General features: G+C 46.6%; 1 protein-coding gene across 3 annotated transcripts; it reads right to left on the bottom strand.

Annotated features, from left to right (window-relative positions):
* Positions 1 to 4,433: 4,433 nt before the first annotated feature.
* LOC101779590 (protein CHROMATIN REMODELING 35) lies at positions 4,434 to 11,655 on the bottom strand. Of its 3 annotated transcripts, none has more exons than XR_002675830.1 (7): positions 11,312 to 11,655; positions 8,964 to 9,562; positions 8,534 to 8,836; positions 7,733 to 7,903; positions 4,992 to 6,748; positions 4,832 to 4,906; positions 4,434 to 4,716 (listed from the first exon to the last, which is right to left on the bottom strand). XR_002675830.1 is itself a non-coding variant. In XM_022823115.1 (5 exons), the coding sequence occupies exons 1-5, from the start codon at positions 11,349 to 11,351 to the stop codon at positions 4,988 to 4,990; spliced, it is 2,874 nt and encodes a 957-aa protein (XP_022678850.1). In that variant the 5' UTR covers positions 11,352 to 11,655. The 3 variants fall into 3 exon arrangements, 1 of the variants encoding a protein (XP_022678850.1); XR_002675831.1 differs by having other exon boundaries at positions 4,434 to 4,713; XM_022823115.1 differs by lacking the exons at positions 4,434 to 4,716; positions 4,832 to 4,906 and having other exon boundaries at positions 4,988 to 6,748.
* Positions 11,656 to 20,171: the final 8,516 nt, after the last annotated feature.

Genomic DNA, 20,171 nt, shown 5'->3' with positions numbered 1-20,171 from the left:
GCTAAAAAGGTACAACTTTTGGGAGTGACTAAACATGTGAGGCCTTGATTCACACCCCGCCAATTGAACCTAATAAACCATCCCAAGGGACCACGGTGGGCAACGGATATACTGGAGCAGAACCTTCGCAGAGTCCCAGGTCTGGTTGGTACGGGTCATGAGTTGAGGTTCGTAGGACCTGTTGACATTGTATGTCAAGTTATGATGCATTTTTTCCCGGAATAGAGTCCACGTGGACATAGCGTGACCCCTGTTTAGACCCCAGCCGTATCTGTGGACGGAGTTAGGGAATGTTGTCTAGGAATAGACACTAGTGGGTACGGGTCTCGTAGGTTAGTACCGCCTCCGTACAAAGTATGGGATGATCGAACGTGTAGGTAAAGTGTACACCTCTATTAGAGTTATAAAAATATTCGAATAGCCGAGGCTCTCGGTCAATAGCTCACGTAGTTAAAGCTCCCATTGATTAGCCATAACCAATTTTATAAAGGAAAGAAAGACTCAAGCTTGTCGTGGGATGTGTCTAGAAATAAGGCAAAGGTCGGCTCAGGTAATCCCTGACGGATCTTGATGCTCTTAAAACTTGGGGATTGGTAGGGAGGTAGATTCTCCTCCAGGATCAACAACTTATAAATACTTGCATTACATCCCTTCCAAATATTGCAACCATATACACTGTGCATGAAACTAGCTCTCAGGTAATGAAATAATACAACAACTATGGGATCTGCTGGGTACCTATTGTTTGGTACTCACTCTTGCTTCCCCTTCCTTTCTTACTCCAGAGGAGGAAGAAGTTGCCGTTGAAGAAGACGAGGATCCTGAGGATCTGCCATAGGAGCCTAGCCGCCTGTTGGCTTAGGACTGCTACGTAGGACTCCGCTGTATAATTAAGGTTAAGGCTACGGCCCCTCTTGTATCATTAGTAGTGTGTTTTCTTCTTTTCAAGATTATATAAATTATCAATAAAAGTTATGTGAAGTATTAATATGATACTTCTTATGAGAAATGCCTGTATCATATACAGATCCAGGGAACGATACGAATGGCATTCGGGTCCATAAAACCCTCTGTTTCCGTGCGAATCTATCCTATAAAGTTCGAGTCATCCCGCACGATGTTCGCTTCGCACGGGAGCTCGCCGCCATCCCGGAGAATCGCCGCTCGCGCAACGGAGGCTGCTTCGAGCGCCCCCTGGGCTCGTCGAACACGTCGTCACCCCACTCTTTCGCATCTTCCTCAAGCGCATGGCGGCCAGGGATGTGGTGGGTACGCGGCACCGGGAAATGTCTCATTAATCCTCATTCGAATTCAAGATATGTTGTAACAGAAAACAGCTTGAGTTGATAAATTATATTGTAGTCATAAAACATCTAAAATCTGAATTTGGTTACCAATATGGAAAATAGTTGTAAGGAACGGCAGAAAAAAAAAAGCAAAACCATCATTTAAGAAAATGTATGACCTGAAAATGCTAAATATCATTGTCAAATGACATCAGATCATCGTTCTGCAAATGCTGAAATCACAACTAGGCCATCATATTCAAATTGCAATGTACTATGTTGTTACGAATGAATTGCAAAACAATGCCAAAATACCCATTTGAATATATAAGCATCGCCCTAAAAATATTCATAACAAATTAAATATCACAATCTAATCTCATCGTTGGCCCAAATAATCCATAGTTCAACCATGCAGTACACTACCAATAAGAGCACAACACATTAGGAAGCAAGTATAACAATTAATAAAAAAATAAATATTAGAATTGCACCATATTTACAAAAGTCTAGAGATTGGATTGGGAGTTGATAATGTCGTCAGTTAGGAGCGAAAGACTATTTATTCAAAGTAATCACAACCACTAGGGTTAGATCATCTGAACTATGCATTTGTACTCATCACCCGACCTTACCAAAACACCTCAAATCAATCTCAGAGAAATTAAAAAACAAATACAAAGAATCAGAAGATACAAACAAAGAGGCTTCAGAAGGAAGGCAGTAATGGTTTTGTAATCATCAAGATATCATACAAATATAACATCCAAATGGTTCATCCCAGGCCCCAACGGAATCAAAATCGAAGAAAATAATAAAAATAAAGACACAATAATATTAAAAGATCTATGTTGACCTCATAGAAAAGAGTAAGCTTTTCCACATGGAAGAATTCAGACATATGCTTGTCTATTTCTTATAATTTAATCATCAGCCACAAAACATAACAGATCTTTAAACAGACGTAGGAAAGCAACATAACAAAACCTAGAAGGGGGCATGGTGATTATGGTAAAAAAAATGGGACTCGGAATATATGAGGATGGTCGGCAAGGCAAACAGATGCAGCCTGTTACGACGAACGAGACCAATAGATACAATCTTCACTGTCCTCAACCCAACAAGCAAATCGAATCCCCCACCAGAGAACAAGAAACCAAACGAAAAGAAAGGAAGGAGCAGAGGACGGAACAGAGGAAAAGCTTCCTATGCGAGATGGCGGCGTGAGGGACAGGGCTCTCTGGCGCGTACTTATACAGAAGCCTCTTGGGAACTAGGGTTTTCTACAGAGGCGGCGGGTCTTTTCGTTCGCGGATCCTCTCGACCAGCGAATAGCAGCCGTTCGATATAGGTCAGCGTCGATCATCGCAGAGTAGGCGTGTTTTGTCACAAATTAGCTCTGGACGTGATGGTCACAAATTAAAGCAACAAAACCACTCAACTTCTTTTGAAGTTCAACATGACACCTGATACGCAAGTGTTCCCCAGGTTTTCTCAAACAGCAGAAGCTTGTAAATCGGTTTTGTCTGAATTCTTTCTGCAACAGTTAACCAAAGGAGGACCCTGGCTCTGTATGAATAGAACGAGATGCGTGATGGGATCAATCGCATATTCCTCCTGTCCCAAATCACTATTTTTTTAACTTTTCTAGATACATAGTTTTTGTTATGCAGCTAGATATATATTATATCTAGATACATAGTAAAAATTATGCATCTAGAAAAATCATAACGAATTGTAATTTGGGACGGAGGAAGTGACTGCAAACTAAACTTAGTATTAGGATGTGATCAAAGTCTACGGCGCGCTACATATGCAAAATAAAAATGGACCAAAAGGGCACATTATTAAGAAGCAATAATCCAGAGCGCATGGACCAGGTGTCGTTCACCTTCACGAGGGGATGCTAAGACACTCTAGTTTCTTGTCCATTCCTGATGCAACCTATTCGCAATCCGAACTGACATGGACGGCTTCTACGACTATAAGTAGAAAGTCTAGGAGAGCAGGGGTATCTTCTGAACACTCGGGGGATGTTTGGGAATACCCGTTAAAGTTTAACACTTGTCACATCGGATGTTTGATGCTAATTAGGAGTATTAAATATAGGCTAATTATAAAACTAATTGCACAGATGGAGTATAATTCGAGAGACGAATCTATTAAGCCTAATTAGTCCATGATTTGACAATGTGGTGCTACAGTAACCATTTGCTAATGATGGATTAATTAGGCTTAATAGATTCGTCTCGCGAATTAGCACAGGGTTCTGCAATTAGTTTTGTAATTAGTCTACGTTTAATACTTCTAATTAGTATCAAACATCCGATGTGATAGGTGCTAAATTTTAGCAGGGTGTATCCAACATCAGTAAGTTTTTTTCCCTTTCTTCTTTCGAAAGGATGGCGACATAATCGCCAAGATACATTATATTATAAGGTGTAAAAAACACTAAAGAAAACAAAAGTGTTCCACAGGTTTTCCGCTTGCAGCCGGTTATGGATCATCATGAGTCATGGCACATTATGCTGAGCTGTAGGTTGGTTTGCAGACTTCGTGGAAATCATCTAGCAAAATAAAGAATGCCTGGATATCTGAAGTAGTCGTAGATAAGGAGCTAACATCCCATCCTGGCAACACTAGCTACCCGGCAACAGGTCGTGAACCATGTGCTGTGCACCACCCTCTGTTTAGTGTCGGGTCAATTCCCAATGCCATCCATTCGCAATCCACAGTAAGATTAATCAATTTCCTGGTCCAGCCCTGAGCAGTTTGCAAGCTTTCGAAACTGAACAGGTAGGTGCTGCAGCCATTGCTATTACTAGAGACAGGTGACGAGGGGAAGAGTCATGTTATATATGGGCTAGCTAGCTTCACAATCTTCTCCTACCCCACCTTACAAAAGTGATACATAATGGTACTTTCACCTAGATATAAGTTATGTCTGAATACATAGCAAAAACCTTTGAGCTTTCCAGAGTGGCCCAGAGTGGCCTCTCCTCACTTCTGCATCCAAAGAAATCAGAGTGGCTGCATTGCACTGCGCTACCGCGTAACTCCAACGCCCAAGAACAAACAGTTGCATAACCTCCAATGCTCAAGGACAAAACAAAATAGCTGCATAACCTCCAATGCTCAAAAACAGAACAAACTAAGCGAACAGAAACAGATTCACGAAAGGGTTTATTTAGTTGTTTATTGTTGCCCACGAGAAATTTAGGGGGAGAAAGCGGTGTCTGATAATCCTCACAAACTTGACCTAACAGTCAAGAAAAGAGTCAACAGGATCATCCTGATTGCTGTCGCAAGTTGGCACATACTACAAAGGAGCCATTCCATAAACACAGTTTGAAAATGACTTGATAACATGAAGTCCTAGCTTAGAGCAAACTCAGGTCTGTCACCACAATGGAGCCACTGTAACACCCTGCTGAGAAAACAGAACCCATTAGTGCAAACATCACGATCACAAAATGGAACAGAAAAAGGGAGCACTGTTTTCATGATGTAGTGCAAAGCATAGTTCTGGAGGAAAATCTGCTTACTTCAGATCAAGGAACAGCTCCGAAGATCAGCATTCCAATATTTACATGGTGTCCAGTGGCCACAGAGCTTGTTACCTACGTACAAAGACAAATTCTAGATGAGAATACTAGAATGCAAAACAATATCGAGTCTTGGAGAGCTTGAAGTACATGGGTTCACCTTCTATACAGTGCCTTGATATCCTGGCGCACTGCTTTAGTATCCAATAATTCATCCCCAGAGTCATCAATGTCAACTTGACTGAGCTTAAAGTCTTCTGTTGTACAGTGTTCACTCCATTCGAACCAAAGCTTCGGTATGACTTCTTTCTTGAATGCAGTCTCATGGTGCTTCTCCTCAGCAGAATCAGCAGCTACAAGCCTGTATACAAACACTTTCTTATGCTGTCCGGGCCTGAATGCACGCCCGATCGCTTGACGGGTGACAGATGGGTTCAGGTGAACATCTAAAATGACGACTCTCGATGCGCCGACAAGGGAGATGCCCTCGCCACATGCCCTGATGGAACCGAACAGCACTTTTGCATCAGCAGAGTTGTTAAATTGATCTACTCTCAATTCTCTGTCTTCCTGACTAGTATCACCAGAGATCATGAAAATCTCTTTCCCCACATGCCAGCCCTTAACCTTAATAAGCAGCCTTTCCAAAAATTTCATTGGAAGTATATATTGGCTAAAAGCAAGTAATTTCTCTCCTGCAGAATTAGCAAGTGACAGGATATTCATGAAAAACCTGGCCTTCACCCCATCTCTCACATTGATGGAATCAATCATAATATCAATTGACTTATCTGTCAATGTGTTAGCCCTATCCTCAGCATTAACTTCTGAAATTTCCGAAAGACAAGGATGAACATACAATGAACTATCTACTGCACTTCTTTTGAACTTGTCATATGCTCCCATCTTCTTTTGAGTGATCTCTTTCTGCATGGGAGTGAGTTTCAAGAACACGCTGAAGTCTACTAAGCCAGGTAGTTCATCTAAGATATCACCCTTATAGTAGTGAAGCACATCCTTTGTAAGTTCTCTAAGACCTCTAATGATATGAGCTTTTCTCTTGAAGTTTTCATCATGCAACAAGGTTTCTTCAACTGACTCAGTAAATGCATTGTCAGCAATCCCTTTTGAACTTCTACCTGACATTACTACTTGACTCATTATCCGTCTAACAATAGGACGGGATGATTCCATCTTGAGAAACTTTGGGCGAACAAGATTCAAGATGTTAAACACTTCATTAACGTGATTCTGGAAAAGTGTACCTGAAAGGACCACTTTGCGTGGTGTTTCCACTCTATTCAGAGATTCTAGTACATCAGTCTCCCGATTTCTAGGTGTATGACCCTCATCCATTATCAAAAGGTTGGGGACCTTAAGCAGCCTCTCCCTACATGCAGCTGCTGCTTTGCTGCCCCCATCATCAGAGATGATTGTGGAGAACTGCTTGTATCCAAGAAACAGTATACTCATCTTGTCTTCCCATGATTTGATGACTTCCAACTGGTCTACTCTTTTTTCAGCCTTAACAGAGTAGAAATCATACAATGGTATATCCTGCACTTGCCACTGTTGAATTTCTTTCTTCCATGTGCCTAATATCCCTTTGGGCAGCACAACAAGGGGCCTTGCAGATGGATACCTTGCTAGGAAGCTCTGAATGAAACTTATAAGCATAAACGTTTTCCCTGAACCTGGGGCATGAGCAAGAATGCAACCTCCAGGCTTGTCTCCAATCAAATTCTTAACCAAAAAGTTGAATCCTTCCAACTGATGCGGTCTCATTTGCCTAGCATGTCTAGGATGAATAGCAATATCTGAAACTATAAAATCTTCGGACAGTTTAACAATACCATAGTCTTTGTCATCAACATCCTTTGAATGTCCTCCATAGCAATCTGTTTTTCTCCTTGAAGCCTGAAATGGAGAAAACATCAAGGTCACTTGGTTTCTCCAATACTATTCTCTTCTGTGCAGATTTACACATTTGAATCTCCTGATTATAATATAAAGTTGACATTAGTTTATAAAATTGCTACACTTTTGTTACTGAGCCCATACCTAGCATGTTGTATCACAAGATACATGCACAACTTGACATTAAAGTCATGACACTGACAAAGTAGCAGTCATTAAATCATACACATTAACAACCATTACGAAATCAATAGGCAGACCCAAATATCCCCAATTGCTAAAGAGTAGACAGTAATAATCAACTCATCAAAGAGATAATAACAAAAAACATCGCCTCAAGCTAGCAAGTTATTCAGGGGAGCAACAAAAAATCTCAGGCTTTCAGCAAAATGCCCTAATTCAAGGTTAATCTGCAAGTAAAGATTTCATTTTTAATGAACATGAAACAACAATTACTAATCTATGAGCTATATTACAATGATTTTATATTGTTTGATACTAGTTGGCACTGTCAGCAAGAAAAGGTTGACATTCTCAAGGAAATGATAATATGGCATTTGTTATATGTCACAACTTGTTCCATGTTCTTGCAAGGTGAGGATAATTAAATTATGGAGGCAGAGTATAGAACTAGTGCATATCAATTGGAATAGGCAGATAAGCTAACAGCACAAGTGCTAAAAACTGTAAGGAGCATGTAGTGGGACTGATGTCAAAGAGTAAGGAACTAGTGCATATCAAGTGAAATGAGCAGATAAGCTAACAGCACAGGTGTTCAAAACTTGAAACTGTAAGGTACATGAAGGTGAAGCAAACTAATGTAAAGAATTAACTACCAGACCTATTGCTAAACAAGAACACCCCATCTCAGAGCCTATCCTTAGAATTTTCACATAATGAAAACTACATGCATGCATAAAGAAACTATATTGCTAAATGAACTAGAGCTACAAAAGCCTCCTCTATCTTAAACAAATTACAAACCTTTTTCCACTGATAATCAATTATTGATTCAGCTCTTCTCACAATCATACCACAGATACGGCATACATGGCCCAAATCTTCATGAATCCGAATGTCATGAATGCAGTCGACGTCCTCCATCTTTCCACTATCCTCTTCTTTCTCATTTGCTGCCTCATCAACTGCGTCAAGCTGGGCCAATAATAGTAGCCAAATCAAGAATAACAGATAATACAAACTGGTTACGAACAACTGAACTGAACAGCAAGTATGCAAACCTATCATGATAGATACCAAGCTTCCAAAAGACAAAAGGAACCCATTTTGAACACTTCAGCTAATGAATCACTGTGCATTATTTAACATTTAGCTCCCATACAATAAGATACTCCCTTTAATTGGGAGTTACCATGTCACAATACAAGTCATCATTGTAATCTAGGTGTAGTTGTTGTTATGGCTGTGCGTAAAAATTAACACAGTACCAAAAATAATAAAGTTATTGTGATCTTGACATGTCTATTGGAGCATTTCATCCTTCATAGGCACATATTTTCTCCATCACTATAAATTCTGTTGGGATCTTTTGCTTTTTAGCAGTGTTCATATTGTTGACCTTACACTGTGAAAGGCTATATTTCTTGCAATCAACCAGGCAAAATGTACTACCATGAAGATGCTTCGCAGAAAGCAGTGTTCAATATTCAAAATAAATAATACATCAAGTATTCACAAGCAGAACAAGCTATCATCTGGAAAAATAAATAAAGATTTTTGAATAGTGCTGCATTATGAACTAAATTCTGTGGTTGACACTCTTACCTTTGTGCTTTCAACAGCCAACGCAAAATCTTTCCAATATTCCTCAAGACCATCACTTTCATTTTTTGGTTTCTCCTCTTCCTCTATAGGCAGGTCAGGTTCTGATGAAATGTCAGTTTCTCGTAAACCCGATGATAAATCAGCACCTACTGGATCTGTGTCAGATTTTCTTTTTCTTTGTCTAGGGACAGTGGTAGCATCTTCCCTGACATGCAAGCTGGGGTCTGACCTCCTTCGCTTTTTCTCAGTAGGAAGTGAAAGGAACACTTGTGTTTCTGCTCTCCTCTCCGCTATGTTAGCAGCCTAGTACGAAAAACAAGAGTTACAAGTTGGAATACAAAGTCATCCATCTTGGTAGGAATAGTAGAATATGCACAATAATACAGTTTTTTTTTAACATTCATTTTCACTGAAATTGAAAGGTACATACCACGAGATCTTGCATACGCTGCTCCTCAGGCCTTTTCTGCAACACAACTCTCTCAAATTGAATAGATGGTTGCCAGCTGTTTTGCAAAGGAAATTGATTCACTAAAGCTGCACTTTGACCATATGGAACAATCTGTGTATTTTTGTCTCCTTCAGCATGCATGGTTTCAGATGCTTGGCTCATCCCATTGGATGCCACCCATTTCATGACATTACTAGCCAATTCAGATGTTGTCAGTTCGTTGTTTGTCTTAGGCGCCAACTTATTGTATCCTGAATTGTTTTCGTCCTCATCATCTGAATCAAGAATTATGATGTCAGGCTTTCCTTTTTGTTCTGTTGGCTCCATAGAATGATTCTTCAATTTGCTACCTGCCATTTTCCCAGCTATGGCAGAATTTTGAGAGGGACTTTCCAGACTAGAAAGGAAGTTGATCAATTGGACCTTGCGCTGACGAATGTTTTCCCATTCCTTGCTAGCACTGCCAAATACCAAACTGGGGACCTTAGGAAGTGCATGACCACTGGAATAGGTTGCAACTCCAGGTGTAAATAAGCTGTTGCGCTCAGCGGATTTCTTGTGCCTGCTGTAATATATGCCTACAAAAGACAGAAGGGTAGTTACATATCACGGGAGAGAAAGGCCAAGTAAATTTATTGGCAATGTAAGTAGTGATTGTGCTGATCATGTATATTTCTATGAAAAACATCAACAGTGCATTTCCCCAAAGAGAAGCATAGGCATTTTAATAAGTTGCAAATACAACACACCTTTTGTTTGCAAAGCTCTAGCAGTATAAATGTATCCAACAGCACAAATATATAAAAAAACTTAATTTTACTAGTTGTTAACATAATGTTAACCTCACTGAGATGGCAATCATAAGAAAATAGCATGCGTAGGAAAAAAAAATTGAACTAGAAAACAAAAAAAAAAGCTTCACTTAGAGAACAACCAGTCTAGTCAACCTGCTTATGTAGCAAGAAGAGTAATCATAACCAAAGAATGAACAAGTAACATTTCATGTATATGTTATTTATATTTACTTAGTCTGCATAATAACTTGGGAATGGTGAACAGAAGCTGACCAAGCAGGCAATCTGTGAACGACGTGGTCACCTTACTGGTTGTACACTGTTGTTAGCTTCATTTCAGTGCCCCACATGAAGTACAAGGCAAACATTTATTCTCTACAGTTTGGGGGTAAAGATCAACGCCATCTATAGCTAGCTAAATATTGAGCAGAGTACAACAGGAGCATAAATCTAAACCTCGGTGGCCTCTGCTTCTCCGGTTTCTTATCAATCAGATTTCCATCCTTAGACACAATAGAGCACTGTTTCAGCAGACAGAACAGAGGCAGGTGTCCTCAAAGCAGAACAGAAAAAACATCAGCGAGGAACTTGTTAAGCACAAAGAAAGGTGACTAGACAAGCAATTCTCTCTGAAAGGACATGCTCTCAATCGAAACGGCATTTTCCTTCAGTTACGTGTCAAGCCTTTCACCTTTTGCCAAATCAGCGCATGAACAATTTATAACACTAATCCAGGAAAACGCATACAGAGCACCGATAAATGCCTAAATAAGACTTTCCATTCATCAAACCCAGATACGTCCTGACCTCCAACGATTCACCTTTTGCCAAATCAGCACATGAACAATTTGTAATAGTAATCCAATAAAACGCATACAGAGAGCTAAAAGTGCCTAAATAAGACTTTCCATGCATCCAACTCAGATACGTCCTGACCTTCAGCGTTTCAACATTTGCCAAACCAGCACATAAACAATTTATAATAATAATCCAGGAAAACGCATACAGAGAGCTGATAAATGCCTGAATTCTCTATTCATAGAACCTAGAGAATTCCAGCCTACGAAGGCAAACCGTGCCACGGTGACTCCCCTAGCAAAAAAAAAATGTCCGCAACAACAGAAGCGCGGATCCCAGCCGAGGAAACCACACCGGCGGCAATCAGCGAGGCAGAGCATCAAAACTCAATCCACATGGAGACCGTGCGAAGAAAATAAACGGAAGCATTTGCGAATGCCTGCCTCATGGGGGCACAAACATACACAATCCCGCCAACACCGGAAGGAATTTCTCCCCACAATCGAACCCCAACAAAACCCTAAATCCCCACCCCGATGGATCCCCACCGAGGCCCTTGCCGAACAGCGCAAAATGCAGCATCATACATCCCCACGCACAGAAGGAAAAATCAACAGGGAAAAAATAAGTAAAAAAAAGACATTTCCCCAAAAAGTAGGAGTCGTAGCCGCACGGGAATCCATCCGCCACACGATCAGAAGCGAGCAGGACGGAAGGGGGTGAGGGGACTCTCACCAGAGGGCGGGGTCAGCGGGTCGCCGCCGGCGGCGGCCATTGCGGCGTGAGCCGGAGGGTCGCGTGGAGAGGGGAGGCCGAGGGGGGCTGAAGGCTCGACGCGAGCGGGTGCGCCGTGGCCGTGCGCCGTCGTCTCTTGCCGAGGGAGTAGCCGGGTGGCGGCGTCCGGCGTGGCGCGGAGGTGCGGACTCCGGAGCCAGCGAGCCGCGGACGCGGTGGCGGCGCCGCGGGCGGCGGTGGAGAACCGGAGGAGGGAGGGCTTTGTGGGAATCTCCACTTCGGTGATTCGGGTCGGGGCCTCACTGTCTGCCGTCTGCCTCGGGCTCCGGGTCCGGACCACCTGACGTGGCGCGCAGTGGGGTTGGGTGGCAGAGACGGGCTGAGATAGTGGCCTAGTGGGCTGCCATGGCCATGCGTACGTGGAGAAGAGGAGAGGGGCAGTCGCGCTGGCCGGCGTGCTGAGGTGGACTGGATGAGGGGCAAGCAACTGGACAGGCCTACGGGCTACGGTTGTGATGATTTGTCCAATGATGTAACGGTGGGCCGGGTTGACGGGTTCGACGGATTTGCGATGCAGTGAGTTGGGTTGGATTGGGTTGGGCCAGTTCGCTTTCGCAATTCTTATAACTGTTGCAAGGGAGGAAAAAGAAAGGAAATTCGAGATTATAACTTTGGAATTAAGTACTTTATATCCAGTATAATAGCCGAGCGGTTGATTAAATTTGATCAAAATCTCAAGGAACACTAAAATTCATAAACCGGAAGCACAATGGAAAAGAAACACCAAAACAATGGACCGGAAGCAAACTGAAATTACTCCCTGCACCGAAATAATGTAGTGTAAGCAAACCATGCACCAACCAAGCACAGGCTGCCATTTTAGCAACACTTGTTGTGTCTCTTAGGAAGAGGGATTACCATTTTGTGGATTCAACCCACAAGCCAGCTAAATTATTACTTCATTTAGGTTGGTTGTGAAGGTAAGTGTTGCTGGTTTCAGTGTGAGTTGGGCCCAAAAGATAAAATATACTCCATCAATTCCAAATTGTAGATCGTTTTAGTTTTCTTAGTTTATAGATATTATTATGCATCTAGATATTGTGTATGTCTAGATGCATAATAATGTATGTGAACTTAGAAAAGTCAAAATAACATACAATTTGGAACGGAGGAAGTAGGTTGGAGGGCTTGGACCTTATGCGTGCAAAGCTGGCCTAGTCTGAGCTAGGATAATCACAACTCATAAAAAGAGACTACATTTTTATAAAGAACAAAGAGGCCACAATTTTAAAACCCTTGGCATGTTCTCATACCTAGGTCAATGGATCTCACTAGGATCTCCAAAGTCAAACATGTCGCCCAACTCGAACATCGGTTTATCTCGGATTCAACAACCCTTAGATATGGACCTCCAATGGTTAGAATGGGTGGAAAATTCCATTCTACTGAAAAACAATAAGAACCAAGTTGTCATACGTCTCAATCTTAATTCTGGCAATTTTGGCCATCCCGAACAATCTTGGCCATTTCGAGTAGCTAATGCCATTTTATTGTTGACTTTTGTTTTGGCCAAATTTGAAAGGGATTAGCTCCTTGAGTGTTGGTCCCAACACAAGAAATAGGAAGGAAAAACATCAAGAAATTATAAACACTCTATCTTCCAAATCCATTTTTAAGGAAAGAAGTAAAAAAGAAATACTCAGGTACGAGGAAAAGCAAGAAATTGCGGATAAAAAACAAAAAAGAAAATGGCAGCCACCACCTCAAGCATGACCCCACACGCGAACTCCCACGAAGCGGGCGTAGAAGACCATCCAATGACAATTCACCTTGCCACGAGCAACAGTTGATGGATTGTCGCATAATCAAAGGTACAGTGACGGAAAATGCTCAACTGGCTTTGAAAAAAAAAACATTCATGTTACAATACCAAATCTAGAATGCGTGACGGGAGGATGTATGTCCCAAGTGCGCTTCAGTGGCCATAGGTCAGGCTAAGTGGCTTGATTGGGCGAGCCACGGATGATAGGAACGGGGCAACAAGTGGCCTACGGTGGTTGGGTGCAGTGGATGAACGCGTAGAGGAATGGAGTCAATATATATAACTAAAGGGTGAACTGTTAAAGGGTGGAGATTGCGACGCCGCCGCATAGACTGCGGTACAACTCCTAATCGTCCAGTGTTTGCTAACTTTTCTCTCGAATAGAACCAACAAATGGATGGTGGAAAGGAGGCACGACCGAACAAAGTAAGCCGTCGATCCATTTCCTTCATGGGTGAGCAAGTAATGCGCATCTATTATGTACTTGGGTTTACTTGGGCCTCACCCAAGCCTACGCTGCAGAGTTGTACGAGCCGCCGTTCGGCCTTGTTTAGTTGTCAAAATTTGGAGTGCCAAAATTACTGTACCAGCACTGTAGCACACTGTAGCGTTTCGTTTGTATTTGTGAATTATTGTCCAAACATTGACTAATTAGGCTCAAAAGATTCGTCTCACAAAGTACAACAAAACTGTGTAATTAGTTTTTAATTTCGTCTACATTTAGTACTCCATGCATGTACCGCAAGTTTGATGTGATGGGGAATCTTCTTTTTGCATAGTGTCAAAGTTGGGAGTTGGGGGTGAACTAAACAAGGACGTCATTTCCTTTATGGGCGGGCTAGGCCAAGGTTTCAGCGCCGCCGCCGATCCTCCCCTAACCACACTTAGGGGGTGTTTGGATTGTAGAGCTAAAGTTTAATCCGTGTCACATCGAATATTCGGAGGCTAATTAGGAGAACTAAATATGAGTTAATTATAAAACTAATTGCACAGATGGAGGCTAAAACGGCGAGACGAATCTATTAAGCCTAATTAATCCATCATTAGCAATGGTTAATGTAGCAGCACATTGTCAAATCATGGACTAATTAGGCTTAATAGATTCGTCTCGCCGTTTAGCTTCCATATGTGCAATGGGTTTTATAAATAGTCTATGTTTAATACTCCTAATTAGTATCTAAATATTCGATGTGATAAGGACTAAAGTTTAGTCCGGGGATCCAAACAGCCCCTTAGCACAGGGCTCTAGCTTTGTTATGATTGGGAAGTACATGAAAGAGAACCATACAAAAGGTAAATTCTTACAAAATATCTATCAAATCCTCCATGAATTTTTTTCTTCATCGCCGTGCCTAAGTGTCGTTGTCAAGATTTGCAGATCAAGACTTAGACTAGTAAATTTCTTTTATGCGCGTAAGGCTTCGGATGGTGGCATGGGAGACACGGGGTTAGACTGGTTCGGGCAAAGGAAGCTCTACGTCCAGTATCGAGGCAGCTCGTGTTACCCACGCGGGGTTCTGTAGTAGGGGTTACAGATGGGCGAGAGAGGGAACTGATCCCAGGTCTCTTGTGTGTGCTTGTGCTCTCAGGAAGTATGAGAGTGTGCTGTTGGCTTGAGAAAAAGAAGTCCCCCTCATCTCAGGCCCCCGATGCTCCTTTTATATCGTAAGGAGATCGCCGGGTTACAGGTGAGACCGGGTGTGGAGAACAGTAAAGAGTTAAACACAGCCGGGTAAAAAGTACAACACGAAGGGAGGAACCAAGTTCCCAGGTTCCCGGCGTCCTCACCGGCCTTCGACGTCTGCCGACGCGCATGCTGGAGGAGGATGGCGGCGCGCCAACTGTCGTTGCGCCCTGTCGATGGGCTCCTCGGTGAATGTAGCCGCCGGGTCATGATGAGGGCGTTTCGTCGTGACTCTGGTGTCCGTTGGGAGGGACGGCGGATGCCGCCGCCCTGCTGATGGCTCGCGGAGAGCGGACGTCACATCCCTGCTGCCGGGCGCGCGGGGCACGAGAACAGGCGAGTCTTCCCTCTGTTCCGGGCGGCGCAGGTCATGAGTGCCTTGCGGCGAATGGAAGCAGGCCGCAGGTACTGTAGCTTGTACAGTGCGGCCGTGCATGGGAACTTGCAGCAGGCTGCGTGAGGAGCGCGGTCATCCTTCTTCCTGACAGTTCTGCGACGCATTTATGGCGAGATCGACAGGGGGACCCACGAGATCTGCGCCCGAGGTGGACTCTTGTCTCGTGGGCCGGGATGAGCCCGACCTCTTACGCCCGGGGTCGGGCGAAGCGGAGCCTTGCGGCGAGGGGTCGGGCGCTCCCGACCCTAGGACCGCGGTCGGGCAAGGCAGAGTCCCGCCATCGAGGGGTCGGGATGAGCCCGACCTCTTACGCCCGGGGTCGGGCGAAGCGGAGCCTTGCGGCGAGGGGTCGGGCGCTCCCGACCCTGGGACCGCGGTCGGGTGAGGCGGAGTCTCGCCATCGAGGGGTCGGGATTGTCCGACCCCGGAGCCCTGGGTCGGGCGGGACGGAGTGGGATGTACTCTGCCTCTACCGGGTCGGCGGTAATCGTAATTACCGCAGTTGGGCCAGGGCCTTCGTGACTACTGTTTTAAGCGGCATTTAGGAGATCGTTAATATTTCCCCCCAACAGTAGCCCCCCGAGCCTGTGGTGGAGCAAGAGTGCTCCTCCGGAGGCTTCTTTCGCCGTTTCGTCGGAGATCTTGTTGGGGGTAGGGTGCGTTTGTTTTAGCCCAGCTTGGCCGGGGAGCCTGCGAATCGCGACCACACGTGTGGTCGTTGGTAGCGACGCTAGCCCCCGAGCCCCCGCGCATTGCAGGAGATCGGTCGGGAGGCCAGGTCGACTTTTGATCGTTGCCCCTCAAGCGTCCGTTCGCTAGGACGAAGGGGTTGAGCCGTGCCACGTTATCTTCGTTGGACGAACCGTGGTGCTCGTTGAGCTGCGAACGGGTAGGTTCGAGTGGAGTCCCGGTCCCCGTTCGGGGGGGTCCGGCTCGGGCCAAGCTGGTGGCGTACTTCAATCTCCCGCCGGCCAGTTCATATAGTTCCCGGGTTCGTTCAGCCGGATCCGGGGGCTCGTTGCCTTTCCTTGTGGAAAAACCATGAACTTCATGCCGGTCAGGACTCGAACGTGAGGTCGGGACGCCCTTGGCTTTCGCTCGCCTGGGTGTTGGCCGCTAGCGGACCTGTCCCTTCTCACCCCTTGCTCGGGGAATGTCCTGGGGCAGCTGTCGAACCCTCTAGAGGGCCAGCCTTCGAACCCCTGGACCGTAATGGGTCGTAAGAGCGTTTTCAGCTCCGTATCCCTCTTTTTACCTGGAGCGGGTCCTGGTCCGTTTGCAGAGGAAGTTGTGCGCATGACCTCCGGGAGTGGAAGCGACAGAAAACGCCGAGCTCGTGGAGTAGGAGGCACGATGGTCTCTGCGGTTAAAAAGAGATCGTGCGTACGGTTTCCGGAGAAAGATGGAGGTGACGGGATGTACCTGACGTCACAATAGATGCGGTCGACTCGTACTTCGTTTGCCGCGCACTCCCCATAGAGCGGAAGAGCTTTCTTCATCATCATCCTTATCTTCATCGTCATCGTCCTCCTCCGTTGTTGTGCTTGAGCCCCTCTGCAGCCTTCGGGGTTCCGCCGCGGCCTTTTTCTTCTTCTGGTGAGTGAAGGCGCATTCATCGGCATCCTCCTCCCTCTTTGCCTTGCCCTTGGAGCGATCGAATATCGCCCCGACGGCCTCTTCGCCCGAGGCAAAGTCGGTGGCGATGTCAAGGAGCTCCTTGGTGGTCTGTGGGCCTATACGCCCCAGCTCGTGGACTAGAGATCTACAGGAGGTCCCTGCCAGGAAGGCGCTGATGACGTCGGCGTCGGCGATGTTGGAGAGCTCGGTGCACTTCTTGAAGAAGCGTCGAATGTACCCTCGGAGAGTCTCCCCCGACTCCTGGCGGCAGCTCCAGAGGTCCCAGGAGTTCCCGTGGTGCTTGTATGTGCCCTGGAAATTCCCTACAAAGATCTCTCTCAGGTCGTTCCAGTTACGGATCCGACCTGACAGGACGTGTTCTAGCCAGGCTCGCGCCGAGTCGGCCAAGAACAGTGGGAGGTTGCAAATGATGAGCAGGTCGTCATCCGCTCCACCGACCTGACAGGCAAGCCGGTAGTCGCTGAGCCAAGGCCCGGGGTTCGTCTCCCAGAGTATTTGGCCACATTGGTGGGCTGTCTGAAGCGCGCTGGGAACGGCACGTTCAGGATGCGTGCGGAGAAGGCCCTGGGCCCCGCTGGGTTGGGGCTCGGGCTCCGATTTTCTCCACCGTCGCGGCGACCACCACGGTGTACGCGGTAGCCGCGGTCAGCTCTATCCTCCCTGTCCACACGGGAGTGCCTCCGCGCGTCCAAGGCGTCACGGGCATCGCGGATGGGGCCGACGCAGCGGGGGACGGATGAAGCCCCATCGCCCGCACGTGTTGGAGTCCGTCGAATGGGCGAGGCCCGGTTTCCCCCATGGGAGGAAGGTTGATGGACGGATCCTCCACGCCTCTTGATAGGCGCAGAGGGTGTGACCCTGCTAGCGCCGTGTGTGCGGCGCTGGGACGCGGAGCTTTCTGCCTGCTGGACTGCTGCACACTCGAGCAAGTCGCGTACCTCCTGGCGTACCCGTCGCTCCTCGGGCGTTGCCGGATCGGGGAGTCGTTGGAGTAGGGCTGCCGCGGTGGCGACATTCTGGCTGGCGTGTGCGAAGAGTTGGGGATGACCCTCGTCCCCGCAGATGCGCCGCTGGACGTCGCGAGCTCGATGACGCACCCCGCCCTCGTTGCGGCGGTGCTCGTCCTCCTGGTGGGGCACCGGGACCCTGACAAGGGCCTCGGCCGTAGCTGCGGTGCGCGGTAGGGGAGCGTGCTGCTTCCCTTCGGCGCCGTTGTCGTTGGATCCCTCGGAGCGCACGTCGGCCATGGAGCACTCGTGCGAGGGGTGGTGACTCTCGTCGTTGGAATCGGCGTCGTGGTTGGCCATCTGAAGCCGGAGACGTACGCGCAAGGGTCCCCTACCTGGTGCGCCAACTGTCGTTGTCAAGATTTGCAGATCAAGACTTAGACTAGTAAATTTCTTTTATGCGCGTAAGGCTTCGGATGGTGGCATGGGAGACACGGGGTTAGACTGGTTCGGGCAAAGGAAGCTCTACGTCCAGTATCGAGGCAGCTCGTGTTACCCACGCGGGGTTCTGTAGTAGGGGTTACAGATGGGCGAGAGAGGGAACTGATCCCAGGTCTCTTGTGTGTGCTTGTGCTCTCAGGAAGTACGAGAGTGTGCTGTTGGCTTGAGAAAAAGAAGTCCCCCTCATCTCAGGCCCCCGATGCTCCTTTTATATCGTAAGGAGATCGCCGGGTTACAAGTGAGACCGGGTGTGGAGAACAGTAAAGAGTTAAACACAGCCGGGTAAAAAGTACAACACGAAGGGAGGAACCAAGTTCCCAGGTTCCCGGCGTCCTCGCCGGCCTTCGACGTCTGCCGACGCGCATGCTGGAGGAGGATGGCGGCGCGCCAACTGTCGTTGCGCCCTGTCGATGGCCTCCTCGGTGAATGTAGCCGCCGGGTCATGATGAGGGCATTTCTTCGTGACTCTGGTGTCCGTTGGGAGGGACGGCGGATGCCGCCGCCCTGCTGATGGCTCGCGGAGAGCGGACGTCACATCCCTGCTGCCGGGCGCGCGGGGCACAAGAACATGCGAGTCTTCCCTCTGTTCCGGGCGGTGCAGGTCATGAGTGCCTTGCGGCGAATGGAAGCAGGCCGCAGGTACTGTAGCTTGTACAGTGCGGCCGTGCATGGGAACTTGCAGCAGGTTGCGTGAGGAGCGCGGTCATCCTTCTTCCTGACAGTCCTGCGACGCATTTATGGCGCATTTATGGCGAGATCGACAGGGGGACCCACGAGATTTGCGCCCGAGGTGGACTCTTGTCTCGTGGGCCGGGATGAGCCCGACCTCTTACGCCCGGGGTCGGGCGAAGCGGAGCCTTGCGGCGAGGGGTCGGGCGCTCCCGACCCTGGGACCGCGGTCGGGCGAGGCAGAGTCCCGCCATCGAGGGGTCGGGATTGTTGGAGTATAAGTGAATTGCCCACCTCTCCTCATCAGTTTAAGCTTTTGAGTTGAACTGGTTGGTGCATGCAACTTAATATGGTATCAGAGCGAGAAGTCTCGAGTTCGAATCCTGGCGGGCGCGATTAAATAAAATAATTGTAGCCCACTCCAATCTCCACGTATGCAGCCTGAGGGAGCCTGCACGTGAGGGGGAGTGTTGGAGTATAAGTGAATTGCCCACCTCTCCTCATCAGTTTAAGCTTTTGAGTTGAACTGGTTGGTGCATGCAACTTAATAGGGATTGTCCGACCCCGGGGCCCTGGGTCGGGCGGGACGGAGTGGGATGTACTCTGCCTCTACCGGGTGGGCGGTAATCGTAATTACCGCAGTTGGGCCAGGACCTTCGTGACTGCTGTTTTAAGCGGCATTTAGGAGATCATTAATATTTCCCCACAACACTAAGTAAAGGAAATATTTACATGGAACTCTCGTATACTTCATTGGAATGGACTAGTCCATAAGAATTTCCTGAATTAACGAAGAATTAAAATGGGGAGTTACGAGCTTTGTTTGCCACATGTTAAAATCGAAGACATCATTCCTATACGATGACATGCTTCCAACTGTTGGAATTTCTTACTCTATAGAATAATTCAAAGTTAATTCTACAAGCGCACAGAATCACCGTTGTAGCATTTTACCCGGGAGTATTTCAAAGTATTATATTTATATTTCCCACGAGGAAGCCCTAATGGCTTAGACGATACTACAACTTACGAACTACAACTCAGCGAGGGTAACGATAAATAGGCGTGATAACTGTGACACACGAGCACTCTATAAATAAAAGATAAATAAGGGTAGCTAGTCAGGAGGACAACGAGACCAAGATAGATTCCTAAATACTTCTATGTTCTTCCAATCACCTCTAGAGCAGAGCGATAGGGGA

Source organism: Setaria italica, chromosome IX (genome assembly GCF_000263155.2).
Source record: "Setaria italica strain Yugu1 chromosome IX, Setaria_italica_v2.0, whole genome shotgun sequence".
Classification (NCBI taxonomy): Eukaryota; Viridiplantae; Streptophyta; class Magnoliopsida; order Poales; family Poaceae; genus Setaria; species Setaria italica.
Note: the sequence above shows the minus strand (reverse complement) of the source record. Positions and strands in the feature narration are given on the sequence as shown.

What these genes read in the sequence shown, in the direction of transcription:
- LOC101779590 (XM_022823115.1), bottom strand. Translation starts at nt 11,351, where the DNA reads ATGGCCGCCGCCGGCGGCGACCCGCTGACCCCGCCCTCTG. An exon ending in TGGCTGTTGAAAGCACAAAG is followed by an intron (nt 7,904 to 8,533) that starts GTAAGAGTGTCA and finishes TTATTGGCCCAG; the next exon opens with CTTGACGCAGTTGATGAGGC. An exon ending in TTGATTATCAGTGGAAAAAG is followed by an intron (nt 6,749 to 7,732) that starts GTTTGTAATTTG and finishes TCTCCATTTCAG; the next exon opens with GCTTCAAGGAGAAAAACAGA.